This window comes from Halichoeres trimaculatus, unplaced genomic scaffold (genome assembly GCF_033239565.1).
Source record: "Halichoeres trimaculatus isolate MK-OKI-2021-1 unplaced genomic scaffold, fHalTri1.1 fHalTri1_scaffold_9, whole genome shotgun sequence".
Classification (NCBI taxonomy): domain Eukaryota; kingdom Metazoa; phylum Chordata; class Actinopteri; order Labriformes; family Labridae; genus Halichoeres; species Halichoeres trimaculatus.
This window is the reverse complement of record NW_027437188.1, coordinates 21,201,859-21,228,216: the sequence shown is the minus strand read 5'-3', so window position 1 is coordinate 21,228,216 and position 26,358 is coordinate 21,201,859. Positions and strand designations below refer to the sequence as shown.

At 44.3% G+C, this 26,358-nt stretch overlaps 2 protein-coding genes and 7 non-coding genes across 9 annotated transcripts; all 9 read right to left on the bottom strand.

Annotated features, from left to right (window-relative positions):
* Window positions 1–5,232: 5,232 nt before the first annotated feature.
* On the bottom strand, window positions 5,233–10,509 carry LOC141797859 (uncharacterized). The gene is made up of 11 exons (XM_074679545.1): window positions 10,316–10,509; window positions 8,506–8,649; window positions 8,241–8,321; window positions 7,969–8,124; window positions 7,735–7,812; window positions 7,420–7,562; window positions 6,850–7,328; window positions 6,674–6,773; window positions 6,047–6,274; window positions 5,306–5,804; window positions 5,233–5,255 (listed from the first exon to the last, which is right to left on the bottom strand). Exons 6-11 carry the CDS (start codon window positions 7,426–7,428, stop codon window positions 5,233–5,235), a joined length of 1,338 nt encoding a protein of 445 aa, XP_074535646.1. The 5' UTR covers window positions 7,429–7,562; window positions 7,735–7,812; window positions 7,969–8,124; window positions 8,241–8,321; window positions 8,506–8,649; window positions 10,316–10,509.
* A 5,943-nt stretch (window positions 10,510–16,452) lies between these two features.
* On the bottom strand, window positions 16,453–19,604 carry LOC141797858 (uncharacterized). The gene is made up of 8 exons (XM_074679544.1): window positions 19,504–19,604; window positions 19,232–19,387; window positions 18,998–19,075; window positions 18,683–18,825; window positions 18,113–18,591; window positions 17,937–18,036; window positions 17,310–17,537; window positions 16,453–17,067 (listed from the first exon to the last, which is right to left on the bottom strand). The coding sequence occupies exons 4-8, from the start codon at window positions 18,689–18,691 to the stop codon at window positions 16,453–16,455; spliced, it is 1,431 nt and encodes a 476-aa protein (XP_074535645.1). The 5' UTR covers window positions 18,692–18,825; window positions 18,998–19,075; window positions 19,232–19,387; window positions 19,504–19,604.
* Window positions 19,605–23,231: 3,627 nt separating this feature from the next.
* trnaf-gaa (transfer RNA phenylalanine (anticodon GAA)) lies at window positions 23,232–23,304 on the bottom strand. Its single transcript has one exon. It is a non-coding gene; the product is annotated as a tRNA-Phe (tRNA).
* A 429-nt stretch (window positions 23,305–23,733) lies between these two features.
* Window positions 23,734–23,806, bottom strand: trnaf-gaa (transfer RNA phenylalanine (anticodon GAA)). Its single transcript has one exon. It is a non-coding gene; the product is annotated as a tRNA-Phe (tRNA).
* Window positions 23,807–24,236: 430 nt separating this feature from the next.
* On the bottom strand, window positions 24,237–24,309 carry trnaf-gaa (transfer RNA phenylalanine (anticodon GAA)). The gene has a single exon. It is a non-coding gene; the product is annotated as a tRNA-Phe (tRNA).
* A 432-nt stretch (window positions 24,310–24,741) lies between these two features.
* trnaf-gaa (transfer RNA phenylalanine (anticodon GAA)) lies at window positions 24,742–24,814 on the bottom strand. The gene has a single exon. It is a non-coding gene; the product is annotated as a tRNA-Phe (tRNA).
* Window positions 24,815–25,243: 429 nt separating this feature from the next.
* On the bottom strand, window positions 25,244–25,316 carry trnaf-gaa (transfer RNA phenylalanine (anticodon GAA)). Its single transcript has one exon. It is a non-coding gene; the product is annotated as a tRNA-Phe (tRNA).
* A 430-nt stretch (window positions 25,317–25,746) lies between these two features.
* Window positions 25,747–25,819, bottom strand: trnaf-gaa (transfer RNA phenylalanine (anticodon GAA)). Its single transcript has one exon. It is a non-coding gene; the product is annotated as a tRNA-Phe (tRNA).
* Window positions 25,820–26,250: 431 nt separating this feature from the next.
* trnaf-gaa (transfer RNA phenylalanine (anticodon GAA)) lies at window positions 26,251–26,323 on the bottom strand. Its single transcript has one exon. It is a non-coding gene; the product is annotated as a tRNA-Phe (tRNA).
* Between the last annotated feature and the right edge of the window lie 35 nt (window positions 26,324–26,358).

The window sequence follows — 26,358 nt, the reverse complement described above, 5'->3', positions numbered from 1 at the left end:
TTGGTCAGCCCAACCACCTCTACATCACTGAGGTAGCTCCTCTTTTAGGCACTAAATCCTCATGTGAAGACAAAGTTGATGCGGCCGTACTACTTTTGTTCTTGGCCATTATTGTTTTGTACACAGCAGGGAGCAGCATACGTCATTGAAGCCCTGCACTGTAAATATCATAAAATAATAAATTCATATTGTCAAAAAAAAAATTCTGGTATTATCGTTGACGGTATGATATGGCACACCCTTACTTTAAACCAAAGTTTGAAAAGCAAGGCTGCATCTTGTTTGCTACATTCTCTTAAATGAGTCATGTGATTTGGACGCACTGGCACGTCAGTTCAGTGGGGTTTAATTGGAAGGTTTTCATGAAAGAACTTGGTCTTTAGCTCTTTACCTCGTTTAACCGGGGGCCATTTGAGGAAATGAACAGCAGAGTGATTTGTTGAAATCAGATTTTATTAAACTTGACTATAACAAGAAAACTGACATATTTAGCTGGGTGTTGGTATTTTACCAACACTCGAGTATACAAATGCATATTGGGGTCACCAAAGGGAGCAAATTTATGACATTATAAAGTCATAAATTTGTGAGATGACAGACTCAAATTATTAAAGTAACAAAAGTTGAATTTTTCAAAGAAAAAAATGGCTTTTTTTTTATTTTTATTTTTTTTTAAGATAAGCATGTATAAGCTGTGTTTCCAGTTGCACTCATGTTATTCATAATTGATATGACCATAGGCTGGTCTTTTATAGCTGGTGGTGGGGCAAGGAAGACGTCAGATGGGGCTGGGCAAATGGAGGTATAGGGGTGTGGAGATGGGGAATGGTGTGGAGACGGAGAATGCGACGTGGCAGGTAATTATAATGAACAGTTGTTATCACAAACAAAAAGCAACACAACACAACAGGTGTTTGTGAACCTTAAATCGTAGTCTTTAATACTGACCTGAGAAGCTTTTTTCTCTGAACATTGAGGTTTGGTTTTGGAAGTGTATTTATGGGAGCCAAACCTTAATCTTTCAAACTAAATAAAGTGACAGAGAGATAAAGAAAATAATTATAATGCCAATTCTATATCATGAAAAAAATTATTGTACACTCTTGTACACAACCGTAGCAAGGGATTAACTGACGCTCACACTCAAATTCCGCATTAAGCTGGGGAACATTCATCCGTACAGTGGGAAGAAGAAGGGGGAAAGGGGAAAAGGAGGAATAAAAAGGGAAACATATGGAGAAAAAAGGCATAGATCAGGGTTCAAATCCAGCCATGGGCAAAACTGAATTTTGGTGATGTTTTTTTTTTTTACCCTCCCTCACACATTAAGTGCCTGATTGAATCCGTTTATGCATGAAAATGTTCTAGACTCTGTGCGAAAAAATGATCTATTTTTATTGTAGAGCAAGTTTTGCATTTAATACATTCAGTTATTAGATTATAGAGCAGTATTGCAGGATTTGTTAGTTTACACAATAGAGGATGTGTTATCGGCTTTGGATGTATTGTAGCAGTTCTTTGAAGGTTGTAGTAATTGATTAGAGGTTGAAATTCATAGTAATTGATAAAAAAAGTTTATTTGTGTTTGTGTGTGTGTGTGCACACCTTTCCCTTGGAATTTTCATTCCCTGCACATTTTTCTTCAACACACACACACACACACACACACACACACACACACACACACACACACACACCATAAACACAGGAGGAAACAAATAAGCAATTCACTTCACAAACCTTCAAAAACTTCTTCAAAAGTCTCTTTTTTCAGTTTGGATTCTGCAGAATTGAAATTCAATAAACCTTTGGACTCTGCTTGTTTGCTGACTTTGATTCTTTATTTGATTCAACAATTTTCAGTGATTAGACTCAGACTGAAAAAGTTTCAAGTCTATCAGCCAGGCGTGACGGGTCCTTGGCCTTTAAGACTAGCTCCAACTTCAGCCTCCAAAAAAGACACAACATTATGTTTACTGAAGTTGTATTTCTCTGTATGGTGTTACCCAAGCCCCCCCCCCTTTTTTTTTGTTTTTTTTTTTCACCACAACTAAGAAACTAGGGTGACGCGCTGACACTCTAGTGTAATAAATGACACTGTAAGACTGTGTTGGAGGTTTTGGAACACTTTTTTAAATCACATCAGACTACTTAGAATCAATTAAAGGAAATATGAAAAGAAAGCAAGAAAAATTACAGAAAATGTTCTTCAAAAAGCACACAAATAACAAATAACCCAAAAACAACTAAGAAAAGTGCAATCCAAACAGAAACAACAGAAATGTAAATTATAAAAATGTTAAAACCCCTTTTTCTTTCTCAAAGTGCTAGAAATCAGCACTTTCCTTTTAACGAGTAGGTTTTAAAACTGTGGAGGTTGTAAGAATGTAAAAGTTGGTTTAACTTTTACACAAAACACATTAGGGAACAAAATCTAAATAAAAAATTGCAAGGCAGAAATGATTGAACAGAATACACAATATCAATAATTTGCAGTGTGACTGCACTAATAAAATAATAAACTAACATTACTTGATTTTCAAACAAACAATATGTACATCTTTAACTATTTACAAGCCCCCTATAACTACATAACTATTTACTTTAACTTGCTGTTGAGGCTTTTCTCAAAAGCTGCCTTCTGCATTGCCTCAAGCCATTCTTCTTTTGTCACAGTTTCTGTTTACGGGCAATAAATTTTACCTTTGTATTGACTGTGACCAGTTTCTTCTGTACAAAAGGCACCACACTTCCTGTAAACATGTTGTTGCAGTGCATGTGTATGTTCTTTTTTGAGAGGATTGATGAGGGACGTCAGTCAAGGGGATGGATGTCCCAGGAACAGGGCTGGGGGCCAACAGTGGCACAACAGGTTGAAGCTGGCTGAAGGAAACAGCTGCCGTTGTGCAGCTATGGGCCTTGGTTGAATGGGCCTGGGCTGTGCTTCTGGGCCATGCTGGACAGTAGTGGCTGAAGGCTGGACAATGGTGGCTGAAGGCTGGACAGCGGTGGCTGGAGCCCACTTGATTTTGCTTCTGGCCTGCCCTGCTGTATTAGCTGGCACCACATATGCATGCAGCTGATGGGGATGGTGATGCTGAATGGGAAACAGGGGCTGTGGTGTGGCAGGCAGTAAAGGTACTGCTGCCAGTGGCCCTGCTTCAGGCAGCTGCCTGATCCTCCTGTAGTCCTGCAGAATAAGGGACCATCTTGACAGGCTTTAGTCCTCCTTCTTTTTTGGGCTCCTATGGATGTTACAAAACCTGACATAAATGGTCTCAATAAGCCTGCAGCAGTCTGGCCACTGTGCAGGGGAGCCTTTTGAGCCAAGGACACACCTCTTTGTGCTCTCCACTCCAGGGGTGAAATCAGACCGCTGTTTAGAGTGTCTGAAGCGCCCAGTCAACAGCCTGTCCTGGTGTCGAGCTGCATACACCACTCGCAGCTTATCAAAATCGGTGAGATTTTGCCACAGACTGACAATGGTGTGGGCCTGCTGATTGGTCAGAGTGAGACCTGTTTGATGACGGAGCTCTACCAGGTACTCAGCTAGAGCATCCACTCTGTCCATGCCAGGGAGGCTGTTTGCATCCACAGCTTGGAAAGGAGCAGGTGGCTGTGGAGGCACTGGAAGGGAGACAGAGGCGAAAGGTAGAGTCGGTACTGAGGGGTTCAGTTCTGGCAGGAGGGGGGGTGTTAATGGAGGATGAACAGGAGCTGGAGAAGGGGCAGAGGGCAAAAGAGGGACTGGAGCTGGAGAAGAGACAGGAGCAGGAGAGGGGACGTGAGCTGGTGGAGAGAGGTGTGCTTGAGGAGCAGCTGGAGGAGAGACAGCAGCTGGAGGAGGGACCACAGCTGGAGGAAGGGCATGAGCTGGTGGAGGGACAGGAGCTGGTGGAGGGACAGGAGCTGGTGGAGAGACAAGAGCTGGTGGAGAGACAAAAGCTGGAGGATTGAGTTCTGCTGGTGGCTGGAAGAGTGCTTCAGGGGGCACGCTGCTTGTCATCAGAGAAGTGCTGGGGGTAGAAGAGATACTGGATGGCTGAACCTCTTCGCAGTTCACCAGATCTGCCACAGTAGCTTCTTCTCCCAAATCCTCAATAAATCCTTCGTCCTCTGCTCCTTGCTCTTCCACATCCAGGTCCTCCAGCTGCTCGGAGGTCTCCAAACAACTGCTCTGCATGTTTTGCAGAGGCTCATCGTTTTGCCTCAGCAAATGCTGCACACCAATCAGCTCCCCTGAGAAAGTATTGAAAGAAAAACCGTGAAGTTAACATGAGACCAACACACACACACACACACACACACACACACACACACACATATATAAACACAAACACAAGATATTTTAATGCACTTATCACAAAAATCTCACCTGTGTATTTAGCAGGTGGCACAAAGGTAGGAACCAGTTTCCTGCCAAACACTTGCTTATACTGGCTGTTGACGCAATGAACCAACTCTCCTGTATAACTGTGCAGCGGAGATGGTTCGGTTGCAACAGCAGCAGCAGCACGGTTCTGGTTCCAGCGATGCAAGCCCTCCACGAGGTAGATCTGGAAGTTCACAGCGTTGGCGCTGTTCCCTAAAGGAAAGACAAGAAAAAAGCCGCAATATGAGATTTTATTGTTGAGCTAAGTTTTATATGCAGTCTCCCTACTGATCAAAAATTAAACTTTTAAATGGGAGGAGAGAGTTGACAATGCAGTTTAATACAAGAACAAACAACAAATCGTCAAAGCTCAGTATAGTATTTTTTTGCTATAGTGTTGCAAGTATGATGTGTGCGTATTTAATGACCAAGAGTGCTAAGAGGCCTTTCATCAATTTATTGTGTTATTCAGGCCAGTGACCAGGAGATGGCACCAATGAAAATGTGACAAATGACAAAATACCATTGAGTGCGTGCAAATCATCGCTGTAATAATTTGTATGATTAGTAACACAATTTTATTAAGATAGGAACATTAACTCATAAACACTATAAAACATGAACACAAACCTGGAATGAATCGTGCCAGGTGGCAATGAAAGGATTCCAGGGATGTGGAGCCCCTTGCACAGCGGTAGGTTTTGAGCTGGACACCTCCCTTCATGATGGTTCCAGTCTCAGTGTAAAGTGACACACCTGGGGGGTTCTGAATGCATGCCACATGCCGCTTCTGGGTTCTCCAGATGTGCTGCATCCTTTCGCTGTTGAAAAGGGGAACACAGAGTGCATCCTTGCCTTTGTCACTCATGAGCTCCCAGAGAAGCTGATCAAGGAGAAGAATTGTTTTTGCTTCTCCTCTGGTCCTCCTCCTACAGTGCAAGGCCAGCTCTTCCTTGGTTATGTGGCGGTCCAGCTCCCTCTCAGAAAGTGCAGGCCAGTTCTGCTGCTTTAGCTGCTCCTTCTTGGCCCTTCGCAGCAGAGCCACATCCTCTGCATCCCACTCAAAAATGCATGCTGACATGCGGGCCATAAAAGTGGGATATAGCTGATGGGCGTCTGTGGTACAGCCTACAGCCAGCCGCCGCATGAAGTGCCAGATATCAAGGCGGACAGTGAGATCTGGCCACCCACTGAAGCGCATCTTCAGTTTTGTTTCCCCGACTTCTTTGCAGCAGCCACAGTCCACATACAGCGCAATGGGGGGAACCACACCTGCCTTCTGATACCTCTGTACCAAGCCTGCAGCCATCTGATCCAATCCAGGACCTTCATTTGCAGTCAGGACACTGATGAGGACCTGGCCTACCTCATTCCCGACTGATGTCAGCCATTGTGCTGTGCCTTTAGCAGGCCCTGACAGCTTCTTAGTGATCTGAAAATAAAAATAAATATGTAGACAGAGTTATTAGGATATTGTATAGGTACAGAATTATCTGAATCATGTATAATTTCATGATCTGAATCATGGACAATTTCTAAACATGTTAAAGGATGTAATGAATCATATGTGCTGAAAACGTGTTATTCTAGTCTAAAGGAGGAAGGGTAAAAAATTGTTTGAAAAAAAACCTCAACTTCAATTAAGAATGCAGTTATCCAGAGATCAGTTCAAACCTTTTTGGTCGAGTCCAATTTCAAAATGGATCCATAAGTGCTTGTTATATGAGCGTTGATATCCTCAAGCCTGTTGAGGATATCGTGGCTGTAAACAGTCAGGATCCATTTGAAGCTGGGGATAACTTCTGGCTGTGGAGGCTCCTGGAACTTGGGCGGCAACAGGCTAGGGTTTGACTTAAAGGCGATGCACTCAGAGGTGTATCTCCCAACACGCTGTAGCCACTCCTAAAATCACATTAACAAGAAGATACACCTTAACTGATACCCAAGTGGGAAAAATTCTTAAGAAACTAAAACACAGTGATGCTTTTTAAGTGACAGTGATGTTTCTTAAAAGCAGAAGAGTCAGCAGGTCTTTTGGACAAGTATAACTGAGAAATGGTATCGCTTTTATGGGTATAAAGGGATAAATGATAATATTTCATATTTTGCTGTTACATATCTAGAATCAAGAGTAAATAAACAAGTGTTAAGGTATATTTATCAGTCCAGCAGAGCAATGGCTGAGAGGCAGAGCTGAGTGTTTAAAGTGAATTAGCCACTGTAGAGAAAGAGGTCGGTGTATGTGTTTGTGTGGCATTATAGTCCGTGGTTTATATTGCTCTTGTGAAATTTACAATTTACCTCGCTGTGGTTTTCCTTCAGCTGGCTGACGATGCGTGCAGGACCATTCCCAAGGGTTCTTTCTCTCAAGAGACGAATGACACGTATGTCACAGGCATACCTACAAAAGAGTATTCAAATATATTACTTAAAAGAAAAAAAGGAGGAGGAACAATTCAGTGTATTGTATAACTTACTTGCGAGTAAGGATAACCCTGAACTCTGATCGGTGAGCCAGGTCCAGTTGCTGGAGGATGTTCTGTCCAGTAGACACATAGCTACTTCTGCACTTGCTGCAGATCAGTGTCTCTGTAGCAAGGATGTAGTAGCTGTCAATGTCTAGCACCTTCCGGACTCTCCTGTGTAGACCTCCCCCAGCAAGTGGATGCCTTGTGCAGGTGGGGTTGGTACAAAACAACCGCACCTTCCACAGTCTATAGGGCATCCACAAGAAGAGTCGATGGGAGAAAAAACGATCAGGGGTGGGAACCTGGTGGTACAACAGGGCTGGTGGTGGAGGGTTGTACCAAAGCTGGAGGCAATCACGCAGCTCCAGCTTTCCGCTCGCCCCAACCTTAAAAAGAGCTGCAGACACCCACTTGTGATCCTGCACAGGAAGGGTCTCTGCCCACAAGAGTGGGAGCTCCACAGAGGATTGGGGCTGAGGGGGGTCCTGCTGTGATCAAATATAAGCATGGTTATAAACAGAAGCAACATTAACAGATGAAATGGTATGTGTTATGTTCAAGATTTAAAAAGCAGCTTACAGGGACCATCTCAGCCACATGCACTGGCACAGGGAGAACTGGGGCTGGTCTTCTCACAGCAGCAGGTGGTGGAGCTAGAAAAAAGTCAGACGGGGATGGGCACACAGGGGTATGAGGGCGAGGAGATGGGGAACGGCAGGGAGCTGGGGAATGGCGAGGAGACGAAGGGTTGTGGGAAGATGGAGATTGGGATGGGGATGTGGTGGCAGCAGCAGAGCCAGGGTTACTTTGTGTCTGTGTAGACATTTATAATCAGAATCACAAAACAACACACCAGGTTTTTGTGAGCTCTAAATCATAGTCTTTAATACTTACCTGAGAGGGTTTTTTCCTCTGAACATTGAGGTTTGGTTTTGGTGTATGTGTATGGGACCCAAACCTCGATCTTTCAAACTGAATAAAGTAACAGAGAAATATAGACAATAATTAAAACGCCTATTTCTAGGCGAAAAATACATGTTCATGGTCTTATGTAATCTGATAATCTGATAATTATGTAATCTGATAGTAACTCTATAGTTTGTAGCTTTATAAAGAAGTTATATTTACCATGGACAATACCAGTTTAGTCCTTTTCACAGGACTTGCCCCAGCTGATGGACCAGCTGTGGATTCAGTGGCTGTGGACCCAGTCAGTCCTGCTGTGGACTGACTGGATTGAGGCTGCTGTCCCCCAGATGAAGAAGCCCTGGCATGCTCCCTTGCCTGAAAAAAAGTACATCAGGAGTAAGTGCATTAGTGTGCATAATAACATAAGCAGTCAACATTCGGAGGAAATACTTTAACCCTTTCAGCGGAATGTTGAATTTAATAAGGGTTACCTTGTGAAAGCCACAAGAACAGCTCTGAGGTCCTTGGACAAGAGTAGCCTGTCCTCTCAACTGAAGAGGACACCTCTCTATCTGTAACCACAAAGTTCAACTTTACCAGCTGCAAGAATAGCACAATATAAATGTAAACTAACAAAAGAAATACTATTACATCTTTATTTACCACCGTTTGCTGAGCCAGTTGTGGATTAGAAAAAACTTAATATTAAAGTGGGTGTTTTTCTGACATGATGTGTGTGTTCTTTTAAAAGTTTACCATTTGATAATAGTGGTGCCACTTTTTCTGGCGGGGTGCAGGTCTGTTGCCCTCACTGGAAGGCCAAACACCAGTGTCTGCAAACTTTTGCAGGCGATGGTGCCAGTGGGCATCATCCATAGCCTTGTGTGACTTTCCAGACATCTAAAGTAAATAATAAAAATGAAAGGTTGAAAAACATACACTCATATGCTCATAGCCCATATACTAGCACTGGTACTATAAAACAATAAAACGAATCTTTTCCATTTGATTTAAGGAGTAGAAGGTTTTTCTCAACTCTAAAAAGGAACATTTAATCCAACACAAATTGCAGCCTAGTTCTGATGACGTTATTCATAAACTGTGAACCCTTCTATTCACCCCTGGAGGCCAAGGAGGAGGCTTACAGGAGCGGGGACCCAGACCTGTTCAAGTAGGCCAGGAACAAAGTGACAAGGGAGATCAGCCCTTAGAAGTCTAGAAAGGCCTGTGAGATGTCATGAGCTACAGGAGACCTTCCCCCCACCCTGCAGGTAACAAAAAAAAGTCCAGTCCCAAAGAAACCCGCCATCAAAGGACTCAACGACTACAGGCCCTGATGTCTGTGGCCATGAACCCCTCTGAGAGACCGGTGTTGGGCCACCTGAAGGACATCACAGGCCTCCTGCTGGACCCCCTGCAGTTTGTCTACATTTCAAACAGGTCCATGGAGGATGCAGTCTTCTGTCAGTGGATCACCAACTTCCTGACTGTCAGGAGATAGCAGATGAGCTCATATGACCCCACCCACCCACCCACACACACACCCACGCACACACACCCACGCACACACACCCACGCACAAACACAAACACACACACACACACACACACACACACACACACACACACACACACACACACACACACACAACCACCCCCACCACTCTGAAAAGTGCTTGTACACATATTATTTACACTTATTTGTTTATACTGTTGATCTTATATTGTTTATATTGTTTATTTAGTTAATTGAGTTTATTCTTGTTCTATTTAAGGCCTTCACAAGAGAGCACAGCTCACCAAGTTAAATTCCTCGTGTTTTCAAGCAATACAGCTGGTTCTGATTTTTAATCCTACAGTTTATCATACATTCAAATTGACACACCTCGAGATACAAGTTAACTGAAGAATAACACAGTCTTAGAATTAAATATAGTAAAAATAAATAAAAAAGTAAAGGCAATACTGCCCCTCGTACACGTTGCATACAGTAGAAATCCCATCTCAAGTATAATTGAGTCAAATATACCTGTGCAGCTCATGCCACGACTGAACGTATAACATGCTGGTCACAAGCTAGCGAGACACTCGGTAGCACAACCTTTACCGGCGTTGTGAATAAATAAATGAATGAATGAATGAATGAATGAATAACTTGTGACTTAAAAGTACAACACTAAACGAATAACATACCATAAACGTTATATCAGGCTTTGCACTAACAGCGTCTTTGCGCCTTTTTGTCCGCGCAAAATAAAACGAATATACTTATCTAATAAATTGTGACTGAAAAGTGCGCCGTACGGGCACACATGTATGTAATTATGACATACATTACACTTTCTGACCATTTTATAGCTTGCTGCGTCTTTTTTTCTGCCATCGACAGCTTTACAAGTGTTAATGTACTTGTTTATCCTACTAGCGCTAGTATACGCGCGCGAGTATAAAAGTACTAAACTTCACTCAACAACATATCCCGCATTGTACACAAAAAGAGAACTTAGCTCGTACATTTCTATCAACAAATGAACAAGAGTTTAGAAATTAGTGGAGCATCAACATACCTTGAACGCTCTCCGCCGCTACTTTTCGCCGTTCTGTCGGAGCGCACTTGGTCTTTGACAGATATAGCTCCCGCCCCCCGCTCGCTCCGATTAGCCGGCTAGGAAAGATGGAGAGCGAGCCGTAATTGGTCGACGCGTCGAAAGATGGTTTTCGCTCCGTGATTGGTCGGCGAAAGATGGATACGGCCCGTTGATTGGTTGTAGAAAGATGGATTTGCTCTTGTGATTGGCAGACGAAAGATGGATCTGGCGCTGTGATTGGAGTCGAAGATACAGTCGAGCGGCTGTCGGGTACCGCAATTTCGGCTACTTCTGTGAGCACAGATACATGTGAAATACCTCATGGACATGTGTGCCTCCTTTCACACTGTGATAGTTGAAAGAGGACAAGCTTGGTGAGGTTGAAAAAGATTTCACAAGGGAGGATTGCAATAGACTTTGGACTTAATACAATACCCATGGTGGAAACATTGCCTTCAAGCAAAGCCAAAAGTTCATACAAGGGGCCCTTCAATGACCATGGGACCCTGAAATGGACTGGTCAGTACCAAGAACAGAAAACTCTTTCTGACATCATGGGCAACCAAAAATGGACTTCAATGTGCCTTGCCTCAGGAGAGTCTGGCTAAAAATTGGACTCAAAGTGCCTAGCTTTTTTTTATGCTTCAAAGGTTTTCTGATCACTTGGCACACTGAGCTAACACAGGGAAACACAAATGTGTGCAGGCATGGCTTGTCTGCCGAAATCCGGGATTGAACCAGGGACCTTTAGATCTTCAGTCTCACGCTCTCCCAACTGAGCTATTTCGGCTCCTTCTGTGAGCACAGATACATGTGAAATACCTCATGGACATGTGTGCCTCCTTTCACACTGTAATAGTTGAAAGAGGACAAGCTTGGTGAGGTTGAAAAAGATTTCACAGGGGAGGATTGCAATAGACTTTGGACTGAATACAATATCCATGGTGGAAACATTGCCTTCAAGCAAAGCCAAAAGTTCATACAAGGGTCCCTTCAATGACCATGGGACCCTGAAATGGACTGGTCAGTACCAAGAACAGATAACTCTTTCTGACATCATGGGCAACCAAAAATGGACTTCAATGTGCCTGGCCTCAGGAGAGTCTGGCTGATAGTTGGACTCAAAGTGCCTACCTTTTTTTCGAGCTTTAAAGGTTTTCTGATCACTTGGCACACTGAGCTAACACAGGGAAACACAAATGTGTGCAGGCATGGCTTGTCTGCCGAAACCCGGGATTGAACCAGGGACCTTTAGATCTTCAGTCTAACGCTCTCCCAACCGATTTCGGCTCCTTCTGTGAGCACAGATACATGTGAAATACCTCATGGACATGTGTGCCTCCTTTCACACTGTAATAGTTGAAAGAGGACAAGCTTGGTGAGGTTGAAAAAGATTTCACAGGGGAGGATTGCAATAGACTTTGGACTGAATACAATACCCATGGTGGAAACATTGCCTTCAAGTAAAGCCAAAAGTTCATACAAGGGTCCCTTCAATGACCATGGGACCCTGAAATGGACTGGTCAGTACCAAGAACAGATAACTCTTTCTGACATCATGGGCAACCAAAAATGGACTTCAATGTGCCTGGCCTCAGGAGAGTCTGGCTGATAGTTGGACTCAAAGTGCCTACCTTTTTTTCGAGCTTTAAAGGTTTTCTGATCACTTGGCACACTGAGCTAACACAGGGAAACACAAATGTGTGCAGGCATGGCTTGTCTGCCGAAACCCGGGATTGAACCAGGGACCTTTAGATCTTCAGTCTAACGCTCTCCCAACTCCGCGAAAGCTGGGGAACATTTGTCCGTATAGTGGGGGGAAGAAGGGGAGAAAGGGGGAAGAAAAAGGAAGAAAAAAATGGAGAAAAAAGGGACAGATCAGGGTTCGAATCCAACCATGGGCAAAACGGAATTTTGTTGATTGTGTTCTCTAAAGTTCATTTACCCTCCCTCAAACATTAAATGTCTGATTGCATCCTTTCATGCATGTCCTGGAATAGTCCTGGAATTAGTGCAAAAAATTAGCAATTTTTATTGTAGAGCAAGTTTTGCATTTAATGCATTCAGTAATTAAATTATAGTACATTATGGCAGTATTTATGGCACTTTACACAATAGTTGATGTGTTATATATGGATGTATTGTAGCAGTTCTTTGAAGGTTGTAGTCAGTGATTAAAGGTTGTAATTCATAGTAAGTGATAGAAACGTTTATGTGTGTGTGTGTGTGTGTGTGTGTGTGTGTGTGTGTGTGTACCTTTTCCTTGGAATTTTAATTCACTGCACATTTTTCTATACAGGCATGCGCACACATACACGCACACAAACACTTACATACCACACAAATACCATAAACACAAGAGGAAACAAATAAGCAGTTTACTTCATCCATCCATCCATCCATCCAGGGTCCCGGGTGGCTGGAGCCTATCCCAGCTGTCACTGGGCGAGAGGCGGGGTACAACCTGGACTGGTCACCAGCCAACCGCAGGGCTGACCAGTTTACTTCACAAACCTTCAAAAACTTCTTCAAAAGTCTGTGTTTTTCAGTTTGGATTCTTCAGAATTGAAATTCAATAAACCTGTGGACTCTCTTTGCTGACTTTGATTCTTCATTTGATTTAACAATATTTAATGATTAGACTTTAACTGAAGAAGTTTTAAGTCTACCAGCCAGATATGGCGGGTCCTTGGCCTTTAAGACTAGCTCCAACTTCAGCCTCCAGAAAAGACATGACAGTATGATTACTGAAGTTGTATTTCTTTGCACGGTGTTACACAAGGCCCTTTTCTTTACCACAACTAAGAAACTGGGATGATATGCTGACACATTAATGTAATAAATGACACCGTAAGACTGTGTTGGAGGTTTTGGAACATTTTTCTTTTAAATCAAATCAGATTACTGAGAATAAATAAAAGGAAACATGAAAAGAAAGCGGGAAAATTTCAGAAAATGTTCTTGAAAAGGCACACAAATGACAAATAACTCAAAAACAACAAAGAAAAGTGAAATCCAAACAGAAACAACAAAGACACAAATTATAAAAATGGTCCCTCAAAGTGCTAGAACTCTGCACTTTTATTTTTAAGGGTGGGTTTTGACAGTGATGTGGTTTTTCTTACAACTTGAAACTGTGGAGGTCATGAGACTGTAAGAACTTGATTTAACTTTCACATAAAACACAGAGAACAAATCCGATAATTAAAACATTGCAAGGTAGAAATGATTGAACAGAACAAACAAATATCAATAATTTACAGTGTAACTGTACTCTAAAATAACGAACTAACATTCTTTGATTTTCAAACAAACAAAATTTACATCTTTAACTATTTACAAGCCACCTATAACTACACAACTATTTACAAAAACTTAATGTTTAAGCTTTTCTCAAAAGCTGCCCTCTGCATCGCCTCAAGCCATTCGTCTTTCGATAAAGTTTCTGCTTTCGGGCAATAAATTGTACCTTTATACTGACTGTGGCCAGTTTCTGCAGTACGAAAGGCACCACACTTCTTACAAACATTTGATGTTGCAGTGCGTGTGTATTTTCTCTTTTGAGAGGATTGATGAGGGGCGTCAGTTAAGGGGGTGGATGTCCCAGGAACAGGGCAGGGAGCGAACAGTGGCACAACAGGTTGAAGCTGGGCGGAGGGAAACAGCTGCCGTTGTGCAGCTATGGGCCTTGGTTGGATGGGCCTGGGCTGTGGTTCTGGGCCTTGCTGGACTGAGGTGGCTGGAGGCTGGGTAAAGGCAGCCAGAGGATGGAGGGAAGGGGCTAGAGCCTGGACAGTAGTGGCTGAAGGCTGAACAATGGTGGCTGAAGGCTGGACTGTGGTGGCTGAAGGCTGGACGGTGGTGGCTGGAGCCCGCCTGATTTTGCTTCTGGCCTGCCCAGCTGTATTAGGTGGCATCACATATGCATGCAGCTGATGGGGATGGTGATGCTGAATGGGAAACAGGGGCTGTGGTCTGGCAGGCAGTAAAGGTACTGCTGCCAGTGGCCGTGCTTCAGGCAGCTGCACATCTTTCAAAAGGACCTCAACCTCTTGACCTTTCATCCGTTTATTAAACCACTGAGTCAGGGTGGTCTGGTTTACTTCAACGGGTTGAAGAGTGGTCTGCTCCATCACTACTCCGTTGCAGAGCAGCAGTTGCCTGATCCTCCTGTAGTCCTGCAGAATAAGGGACCATCTTGACAGGCTTTTCTCCTCCTTCTTTTTTGGGCTCCTATGGATGTTACAAAGCCTGACAAAAATGGTCTCAATAAGCCTGCAGCAGTCTGGCCACTGTGCAGGGGAGCCTTTTGAGCCAAGGACACACCTCTTTGTGCTCTCCACTCCAGGGGTGAAATCAGACCGCTGTTTGGAGTGTCTGAAGCGCCCAGTCAACAGCCTGTCCTGGTGTCGAGCTGCATACACCACTCGCTGCTTATCAAAATCGGTGAGATTTTGCCACAGACTGACAATGGTGTGGGCCTGCTGATTGGTCAGAGTGAGACCTGTTTGATGACGGAGCTCCACCAGGTACTCAGCTAGAGCATCCACTCTGTCCATGCCAGGGAGGCTGTTTGCATCCACAGCTTGGAAAGGAGCAGGTGGCTGTGGAGGCGCTGGAAGGGAGACGGAGGCGAAAGGTAGAGCTGGTACTGGGGGGTTCAGTTCTGGCAGGAGGCGGGGTGTTAATGGAGGATGAACAGGAGCTGGAGAAGGGGCAGAGGGCAAAAGAGGGACTGGAGCTGGAGAAGAGACAGGAGCCGGAGGAGGGACAGCAGCTGGAGGAGAGACAGCAGCTGGAGGAGGGACAGCAGCTGGAGGAGGGACAGCAGCTGGAGGAGGGACCACAGCTGGAGGAAGGACATGAGCTGGTGGAGGGACAGGAGCTGGAGGATTGAGTTCTGCTGGTGGCTGGGAGAGTGCTTCAGGGGGCACGCTGCTTGTCATCCAAGAAGTGCTGGGGGTAGAAGAGATACTGGATGGCTGAACCTCTTCGCAGTTCACTAGATCTGCCACAGTAGCTTCTTCTCCCAAATCCTCAATAAATCCTTCATCCTCTGCTCCTTGCTCTTCCACATCCAGGTCCTCCAGCTGCTCGGAGGTCTCCAAACAACTGCTCTGCATGTTTTGCAGAGGCTCGTCGTTTTGCTTCAGCAAATACTGCACACCAATCAGCTCTCCTGAGAAAGTATTGAAAGAAAAACCGGAAAGTTAACATAAGACCAACACGCGCACGCACACACACACACACATATATAAACACAAACACAAGATATTTTAATGCAGTTATCACAAAACTCTCACCTGTGTATTTAGCAGGTGGCACAAAGGTAGGAACCAGTTTCCTGCCAAACACTTGCTCATACTGGCTGTTGACGCAATGAACCAACTCTCCTGTATAACTGTGCAGCGGAGATGGTTCGGTTGCAACAGCAGCAGCAGCACGGTTCTGGTTCCAGCGATGCAAGCCCTCCACGAGGTAGATCTGGAAGTTCACAGCGTTGGCGCTGTTCCCTAAAGGAAAGACAAGAAAAAAGCCGCAATATGAGATTTTATTGTTGAGCTAAGTTTTATATGCAGTCTCCCTACTGATCAAAAATTAAACTTTTAAATGGGAGGAGAGAGTTGACAATGCAGTTTAATACAAGAACAAACAACAAATCGTCAAAGCTCAGTATAGTATTTTTTTGCTATAGTGTTGCAAGTATGATGTGTGCGTATTTAATGACCAAGAGTGCTAAGAGGCCTTTCATCAATTTATTGTGTTATTCAGGCCAGTGACCAGGAGATGGCACCAATGAAAATGTGACAATGACAAAATACCATTGAGTGCGTGCAAATCATCGCTGTAATAATTTGTATGATTAGTAACACAATTTTATTAAGATAGGAACATTAACTCATAAACACTATAAAACATGAACACAAACCTGGAATGAATCGTGCCAGGTGGCAATGAAAGGATTCCAGGGATGTGGAGCCCCTTGCACAGCGGTAGGTTTTGAGCTGGACACCTCCCTTCATGATGGTTCCAGTCTCAGTGTAAAGTGACACACCTGGGGGGTCCTGAATGCATGCCACATGCCGCTTCTGGGTTCTCCAGATGTGCTGCATCCTTTAGCTGTTGAAAAGGGGAACACCGAGTGCATCCTTGCCTTTGTCACTCATGAGCTCCCAGAGAAGCTGATCAAGGAGAAGAATTGTTTTTGCTTCTCCTCTGGTCCTCCTCCTACAGTGCAAGGCCAGCTCTTCCTTGGTTATGTGGCGGTCCAGCTCCCTCTCAGAAAGTGCAGGCCAGTTCTGCTGCTTTAGCTGCTCCTTCTTGGCCCTTCGCAGCAGAGCCACATCCTCTGCATCCCACTCAAAAATACATGCTGACATGCGGGCCATAAAAGTGGGATATAGCTGATGGGCGTCTGTGGTACAGCCTACAGCCAGCCGCCGCATGAAGTGCCAGATATCAAGGCGGACAGTGAGATCTGGCCACCCACTGAAGCGCATCTTCAGTTTTGTTTCCCCGACTTCTTTGCAGCAGCCACAGTCCACATACAGCGCAATGGGGGGAACCACACCTGCCTTCTGATACCTCTGTACCAAGCCTGCAGCCATCTGATCCAATCCAGGACCTTCATTTGCAGTCAGGACACTGATGAGGACCTGGCCTACCTCATTCCCGACTGATGTCAGCCATTGTGCTGTGCCTTTAGCAGGCCCTGACAGCTTCTTAGTGATCTGAAAATAAAAATAAATATGTAGACAGAGTTATTAGGATATTGTATAGGTACAGAATTATCTGAATCATGTATAATTTCATGATCTGAATCATGGACAATTTCTAAACATGTTAAAGGATGTAATGAATCATATGTGCTGAAAACGTGTTATTCTAGTCTAAAGGAGGAAGAGTAAAAAATTGTTTGGAAAAAAACCTCAACTTCAATTAAGAATGCAGTTATCCAGAGATCAGTTCAAACCTTTTTGGTCGAGTCCAATTTCAAAATGGATCCATAAGTGCTTGTTATATGAGCGTTGATATCCTCAAGCCTGTTGAGGATATCGTGGCTGTAAACAGTCAGGATCCATTTGAAGCTGGGGATAACTTCTGGCTGTGGAGGCTCCTGGAACTTGGGCGGCAACAGGCTAGGGTTTGACTTAAAGGCGATGCACTCAGAGGTGTATCTCCCAACACGCTGTAGCCACTCCTAAAATCACATTAACAAGAAGATACACCTTAACTGATACCCAAGTGGGAAAAATTCTTAAGAAACTAAAACACAGTGATGCTTTTTAAGTGACAGTGATGTTTCTTAAAAGCAGAAGAGTCAGCAGGTCTTTTGGACAAGTATAACTGAGAAATGGTATCGCTTTTATGGGTATAAAGGGATAAATGATAATATTTCATATTTTGCTGTTACATATCTAGAATCAAGAGTAAATAAACAAGTGTTAAGGTATATTTATCAGTCCAGCAGAGCAATGGCTGAGAGGCAGAGCTGAGTGTTTAAAGTGAATTAGCCACTGTAGAGAAAGAGGTCGGTGTATGTGTTTGTGTGGCATTATAGTCCGTGGTTTATATTGCTCTTGTGAAATTTACAATTTACCTCGCTGTGGTTTTCCTTCAGCTGGCTGACGATGCGTGCAGGACCATTCCCAAGGGTTCTTTCTCTCAAGAGACGAATGACACGTATGTCACAGGCATACCTACAAAAGAGTATTCAAATATATTACTTAAAAGAAAAAAAGGAGGAGGAACAATTCAGTGTATTGTATAACTTACTTGCGAGTAAGGATAACCCTGAACTCTGATCGGTGAGCCAGGTCCAGTTGCTGGAGGATGTTCTGTCCAGTAGACACATAGCTACTTCTGCACTTGCTGCAGATCAGTGTCTCTGTAGCAAGGATGTAGTAGCTGTCAATGTCTAGCACCTTCCGGACTCTCCTGTGTAGACCTCCCCCAGCAAGTGGATGCCTTGTGCAGGTGGGGTTGGTACAAAACAACCGCACCTTCCACAGTCTATAGGGCATCCACAAGAAGAGTCGATGGGAGAAAAAACGATCAGGGGTGGGAACCTGGTGGTACAACAGGGCTGGTGGTGGAGGGTTGTACCAAAGCTGGAGGCAATCACGCAGCTCCAGCTTTCCGCTCGCCCCAACCTTAAAAAGAGCTGCAGACACCCACTTGTGATCCTGCACAGGAAGGGTCTCTGCCCACAAGAGTGGGAGCTCCACAGAGGATTGGGGCTGAGGGGGGTCCTGCTGTGATCAAATATAAGCATGGTTATAAACAGAAGCAACATTAACAGATGAAATGGTATGTGTTATGTTCAAGATTTAAAAAGCAGCTTACAGGGACCATCTCAGCCACATGCACTGGCACAGGGAGAACTGGGGCTGGTCTTCTCACAGCAGCAGGTGGTGGAGCTAGAAAAAAGTCAGACGGGGATGGGCACACAGGGGTATGAGGGCGAGGAGATGGGGAACGGCAGGGAGCTGGGGAATGGCGAGGAGACGAAGGGTTGTGGGAAGATGGAGATTGGGATGGGGATGTGGTGGCAGCAGCAGAGCCAGGGTTACTTTGTGTCTGTGTAGACATTTATAATCAGAATCACAAAACAACACACCAGGTTTTTGTGAGCTCTAAATCATAGTCTTTAATACTTACCTGAGAGGGTTTTTTCCTCTGAACATTGAGGTTTGGTTTTGGTGTATGTGTATGGGACCCAAACCTCGATCTTTCAAACTGAATAAAGTAACAGAGAAATATAGACAATAATTAAAACGCCTATTTCTAGGCGAAAAATACATGTTCATGGTCTTATGTAATCTGATAATCTGATAATTATGTAATCTGATAGTAACTCTATAGTTTGTAGCTTTATAAAGAAGTTATATTTACCATGGACAATACCAGTTTAGTCCTTTTCACAGGACTTGCCCCAGCTGATGGACCAGCTGTGGATTCAGTGGCTGTGGACCCAGTCAGTCCTGCTGTGGACTGACTGGATTGAGGCTGCTGTCCCCCAGATGAAGAAGCCCTGGCATGCTCCCTTGCCTGAAAAAAAGTACATCAGGAGTAAGTGCATTAGTGTGCATAATAACATAAGCAGTCAACATTCGGAGGAAATACTTTAACCCTTTCAGCGGAATGTTGAATTTAATAAGGGTTACCTTGTGAAAGCCACAAGAACAGCTCTGAGGTCCTTGGACAAGAGTAGCCTGTCCTCTCAACTGAAGAGGACACCTCTCTATCTGTAACCACAAAGTTCAACTTTACCAGCTGCAAGAATAGCACAATATAACTGTAAACTAACAAAAGAAATACTATTACATCTTTATTCACCACCGTTTGCTGAGCCAGTTGTGGATTAGAAAAAACTTAATATTAAAGTGGGTGTTTTTCTGACATGATGTGTGTGTTCTTTTAAAAGTTTACCATTTGATAATAGTGGTGCCACTTTTTCTGGCGGGGTGCAGGTCTGTTGCCCTCACTGGAAGGCCAAACACCAGTGTCTGCAAACTTTTGCAGGCGATGGTGCCAACACAAATTGCAGCCTAGTTCTGATGACGTTATTCATAAACTGTGAACCCTTCTATTCACCCCTGGAGGCCAAGGAGGAGGCTTACAGGAGCGGGGACCCAGACCTGTTCAAGTAGGCCAGGAACAAAGTGACAAGGGAGATCAGCCCTTAGAAGTCTAGAAAGGCCTGTGAGATGTCATGAGCTACAGGAGACCTTCCCCCCACCCTGCAGGTAACAAAAAAAAGTCCAGTCCCAAAGAAACCCGCCATCAAAGGACTCAACGACTACAGGCCCTGATGTCTGTGGCCATGAACCCCTTTGAGAGACCGGTGTTGGGCCACCTGAAGGACATCACAGGCCTCCTGCTGGACCCCCTGCAATTTGTCTACATTTCAAACAGGTCAATGGAGGATGCAGTCTTCTGTCAGTGGATCACCAACTTCCTGACTGTCAGGAGATAGCAGATGAGCTCATATGACCCCACCCACCCACCCACACACACACCCACGCACACACACCCACGCACACACACCCACGCACACACACCCACGCACAAACACCCACGCACAAACACACACACACACACACACACACACACGCACACACACACACGCACACACACACACGCACACACACACGCGCACACACACACACACACACACACACACACACACACACACACACACACACACACAACCACCCCCACCACTCTGAAAAGTGCTTGTACACATATTATTTACACTTATTTGTTTATACTGTTGATCTTATATTGTTTATATTGTTTATTTAGTTAATTGAGTTTATTCTTGTTCTATTTAAGGCCTTCACAAGAGAGCACAGCTCACCAAGTTAAATTCCTCGTGTTTTCAAGCAATACAGCTGGTTCTGGTTTTTAATCCTACAGTTTATCATACATTCAAATTGACACACCTGGAGATACAAGTTAACTGAAGAATAACACAGTCTTAGAATTAAATATAGTAAAAATAAATAAAAAAGTAAAGGCAATACTGCCCCTCGTACACGTTGCATACAGTAGAAATCCCATCTCAAGTATAATTGAGTCAAATATACCTGTGCAGCTCATGCCACGACTGAACGTATAACATGCTGGTCACAAGCTAGCGAGACACTCGGTAGCACAACCTTTACCGGCGTTGTGAATAAATAAATGAATGAATGAATGAATGAATGAATAAATGAATGAATGGATAACTTGTGACTTAAAAGTACAACACTAAACGAATAACATACCATAAACGTTATATCAGGCTTTGCACTAACAGCGTCTTTGCGCCTTTTTGTCCGCGCAAAATAAAACGAATATACTTATCTAATAAATTGTGACTGAAAAGTGCGCCGTACGGGCACACATGTATGTAATTATGACATACATTACACTTTATGACCATTTTATATCTCGCTGCGTCTTTTTTTCTGCCATCGACAGCTTTACAAGTGTTAATGTACTTGTTTATCCTACTAGCGCTAGTATACGCGCGCGAGTATAAAAGTACTAAACTTCACTCAACAACAACATATCCCGCATTGTACACAAAAAGAGAACTTAGCTCGTACATTTCTATCAACAAATGAACAAGAGTTTAGAAATTAGTGGAGCATCAACATACCTTGAACGCTCTCCGCCGCTACTTTTCACCGTTCTGTCCGAGCGCACTTGGTCTTTGACGGATATAGCTCCCGCCCCCCGCTCGCTCCGATTAGCCGGTTAGGAAAGATGGAGAGCGAGCCGTGATTGGTCGACGCGTCGAAAGATGGTTTTCGCTCCGTGATTGGTCGGCGAAAGATGGATACGGCCCGTTGATTGGTTGTAGAAAGATGGATTTGCTCTTGTGATTGGCAGACGAAAGATGGATCTGGCGCTGTGATTGGAGTCGAAGATACAGTCGAGCGGCTGTCGGGTACCGCGATTTCGGCTCCTTCTGTGAGCACAGATACATGTGAAATACCTCATGGACATGTGTGCCTCCTTTCACACTGTGATAGTTGAAAGAGGACAAGCTTGGTGAGGTTGAAAAAGATTTCACAGGGGAGGATTGCAATAGACTTTGGACTGAATACAATACCCATGGTGGAAACATTGCCTTCAAGCAAAGCCAAAAGTTCATACAAGGGGCCCTTCAATGACCATGGGACCCTGAAATGGACTGGTCAGTACCAAGAACAGAAAACTCTTTCTGACATCATGGGCAACCAAAAATGGACTTCAATGTGCCTGGCCTAAGGAGAGTCTGGCTAAAAATTGGACTCAAAGTGCCTACCTTTTTTTCAAGCTTCAAAGGTTTTCTGATCACTTGGTACACTGAGCTAACACAGGGAAACACAAATGTGTGCAGGCATGGCTTGTCTTCCCAAACCCGGGATTGAACCAGGGACCTTTAGATCTTCAGTCTAACGCTCTCCCAACTGAGCTATTTCGGCTCCTTCTGTGAGCACAGATACATGTGAAATACCTCATGGACATGTGTGCCTCCTTTCACACTGTAATAGTTGAAAGAGGACAAGCTTGGTGAGGTTGAAAAAGATTTCACAGGGGAGGATTGCAATAGACTTTGGACTGAATACAATACCCATGGTGGAAACATTGCCTTCAAGCAAAGCCAAAAGTTCATACAAGGGGCCCTTCAATGACCATAAGACCCTGAAATAGACTGGTAGGAACCAAGAACACAAAATGCTTTCTGACATCATGGGCAACCAAAAATGGACTTCAATGTGCCTTGCCTCAGGAGAGTCTGGCTAAAAATTGGACTCAAAGTGCCTACCTTTTTTTCAAGCTTCAAAGGTTTTCTGATCACTTGGCACACTGAGCTAACACAGGGAAACACAAATGTGTGCAGGCATGGCTTGTCTGCCAAAACCCGGGATTGAACAGGGAACCTTTAGATCTTCAGTCTAACGCTCTCCCAACTGAGCTATTTCGGCTCCTTCTGTGAGCACAGATACATGTGAAATACCTCATGGACATGTGTGCCTCCTTTCACACTGTGATAGTTGAAAGAGGACAAGCTTGGTGAGGTTGAAAAAGATTTCACAAGGGAGGATTGCAATAGACTTTGGACTGAATACAATACCCATGGTGGAAACATTGCCTTCAAGCAAAGCCAAAAGTTCATACAAGGGGCCCTTCAATGACCATGGGACCCTGAAATGGACTGGTCAGTACCAAGAACAGAAAACTCTTTCTGACATCATGGGCAACCAAAAATGGACTTCAATGTGCCTTGCCTCAGGAGAGTCTGGCTAAAAATTGGACTCAAAGTGCCTACCTTTTTTTCAAGCTTCAAAGGTTTTCTGATCACTTGGCACACTGAGCTAACACAGGGAAACACAAATGTGTGCAGGCATGGCTTGTCTGCCGAAACCCGGGATTGAACCAGGGACCTTTAGATCTTCAGTCTAACGCTCTCCCAACTGAGCTATTTCGGCTCCTTCTGTGAGCACAGATACATGTGAAATACCTCATGGACATGTGTGCCTCCTTTCACAATGTGATAGTTGAAAGAGGACAAGCTTGGTGAGGTTGAAAAAGATTTCACAAGGGAGGATTGCAATAGACTTTGGACTGAATACAATACCCATGGTGGAAACATTGCCTTCAAGCAAAGCCAAAAGTTCATACAAGGGGCCCTTCAATGACCATGGGACCCTGAAATGGACTGGTCAGTACCAAGAACAGAAAACTCTTTCTGACATCATGGGCAACCAAAAATGGACTTCAATGTGCCTGGCCTCAGGAGAGTATGGCTGATAGTTGGACTCAAAGTGCCTAACTGTTTTTCCAGCTTTAAAGGTTTTCTGATCACTTGGCACACTGAGATGACCCAGGGTAACACACTTTTGCAGGCATGGCTTGTCTGCCAAAACCCGGGATTGAACCAGGGACCTTTAGATCTTCAGTCTAACGCTCTCCCAACTGAGCTATTTCGGCTCCTTCTGTGAGCACAGATACATGTGAAATACCTCATGGACATGTGTGCCTCCTTTCACACTGTGATAGTTGAAAGAGGACAAGCTTGGTGAGGTTGAAAAAGATTTCACAGGGGAGGATTGCAATAGACTTTGGACTGAAAACAATACCCATGATGGAAACATTGTCTTCAAGCAAAGCCCAAAGTTCATACAAGGCCCTTTCAATGACCATAAGACCCTGAAATAGACTGGTAGGAACCAAGAACACAAAATGCTTTCTGACATCATGGGCAACCAAAAATGGACTTCAATGTGCCTTGCCTCAGGAGAGTCTGGCTAAAAATTGGACTCAAAGTGCCTACCTTTTTTTCAAGCTTCAAAGGTTTTCTGATCACTTGGCACACTGAGCTAACACAGGGAAACACAAATGTGTGCAGGCATGGCTTGTCTGCCGAAACCCGGGATTGAACCAGGGACCTTTAGATCTTCAGTCTAACGCTCTCCCAACTGAGCTATTTCAGCCCCTTCTGTGAGCACAGATACATGTGAAATACCTCATGGACATGTGTGCCTCCTTTCACACTGTGATAGTTGAAAGAGGACAAGCTTGGTGAGGTTGAAAAAGATTTCACAAGGGAGGATTGCAATAGACTTTGGACTGAATACAATACCCATGGTGGAAACATTGCCTTCAAGCAAAGCCAAAAGTTCATACAAGGGGCCCTTCAATGACCATAAGACCCTGAAATAGACTGGTAGGAACCAAGAACACAAAATGCTTTCTGACATCATGGGCAACCAAAAATGGACTTCAATGTGCCTGGCCTAAGGAGAGTCTGGCTTAAAATTGGACTCAAAGCGCCTACCTTTTTTTCAAAGCTTCAAAGGTTTTCTGATCACTTGGCACACTGAGCTAACTCAGGGAAACACAAATGTGTGCAGGCATGGCTTGTCTGCCGAAACCCGGGATTGAACCAGGGACCTTTAGATCTTCAGTCTAACGCTCTCCCAACTGAGCTATTTCGGCTCCTTCTGTGAGCACAGATACCTGTGAGATACCTCATGGAAATGTGTGCCTCCTTTCACACTGTGATAGTTGAAAGAGGACAAGCTTGGTGAGGTTGAAAAAGATTTCACAAGGGAGGATTGCAATAGACTTTGGACTGCATACAATACCCATGGTGGAAACATTGCCTTCAAGCAAAGCCAAAAGTTCATACAAGGGGCCCTTCAATGACAATGGGACCCTGAAATGGACTGGTCAGTACCAAGAACAGAAAACTCTTTCTGACATCATGTGCAACCAAAAATGGACTTCAATGTGCTTGGCCTCAGGAGAGTCTGGCTGATAGTTGGACTCAAAGTGCCTAACTTTTTTTCGAGCTTTAAAGGTTTTCTGATCACTTGGCACACTGAGATGACCCAGGGTAACACACATGTGCAGGCATGGCTTGTCTGCCAAAACCCGGGATTGAACCAGGGACCTTTAGATCTTCAGTCTAACGCTCTCCCAACTGAGCTATTTCGGCACCTTCTGTGAGCACAGATACCTGTGAGATACCTCATGGACATGTGTGCCTCCTTTCACACTGTGATAGTTGAAAGAGGACAAGCTTGGTGAGGTTGAAAAAGATTTCACAAGGGAGGATTGCAATAGACTTTGGATTGAATACAATACCCATGGTGGAAACATTGCCTTCAAGCAAAGCCCAAAGTTCATACAAGGCCCTTTCAATGACCATAAGACCCTGAAATAGACTGGTAGGAACCAAGAACACAAAATGCTTTCTGACATCATGGGCAACCAAAAATGGACTTCAATGTGCCTTGCCTCAGGAGAGTCTGGCTAAAAATTGGACTCAAAGTGCCTAACTTTTTTTCAAGCTTCAAAGGTTTTCTGATCACTTGGCACACTGAGCTAACACAGGGAAACACAAATGTGTGCAGGCATGGCTTGTCTGCCGAAACCCGGGATTGAACCAGGGACCTTTAGATCTTCAGTCTAACGCTCTCCCAACTGAGCTATTTCGGCTCCTTCTGTGAGCACAGATACATGTGAAATACCTCATGGACATGTGTGCCTCCTTTCACACTGTGATAGTTGAAAGAGGACAAGCTTGGTGAGGTTGAAAAAGATTTCACAAGGGAGGATTGCAATAGACTTTGGACTGAATACAATACCCATGGTGGAAACATTGCCTTCAAGCAAAGCCAAAAGTTCATACAAGGGGCCCTTCAATGACCATGGGACCCTGAAATGGACTGGTCAGTACCAAGAACAGAAAACTCTTTCTGACATCATGGGCAACCAAAAATGGACTTCAATGTGCCTGGCCTAAGGAGAGTCTGGCTAAAAGTTGGACTCAAAGTGCCTACCTTTTTTTCAAGCTTCAAAGGTTTTCTGATCACTTGGCACACTGAGCTAACACAGGGAAACACAAATGTGTGCAGGCATGGCTTGTCTGCCGAAACCCGGGATTGAACCAGGGACCTTTAGATCTTCAGTCTAACGCTCTCCCAACTGAGCTATTTTGGCTCCTTCTGTGAGCACAGATACATGTGAAATACCTC

Bases quoted from the DNA above. Each gene is read 5' to 3' on its own strand.
- LOC141797859 (XM_074679545.1), bottom strand. The intron at 6,774-6,849 runs GTAAGTTATACA...ACTCTTTTGTAG, and splicing joins AGGGTTATCCTTACTCGCAA to GTATGCCTGTGACATACGTG. The intron at 6,275-6,673 runs GTAAATTGTAAA...ATGTGATTTTAG, and splicing joins TGAAGGAAAACCACAGCGAG to GAGTGGCTACAGCGTGTTGG.
- LOC141797858 (XM_074679544.1), bottom strand. The intron at 17,538-17,936 runs GTAAATTGTAAA...ATGTGATTTTAG, and splicing joins TGAAGGAAAACCACAGCGAG to GAGTGGCTACAGCGTGTTGG. The intron at 17,068-17,309 runs GTTTGAACTGAT...TTTTATTTTCAG, and splicing joins AATTGGACTCGACCAAAAAG to ATCACTAAGAAGCTGTCAGG.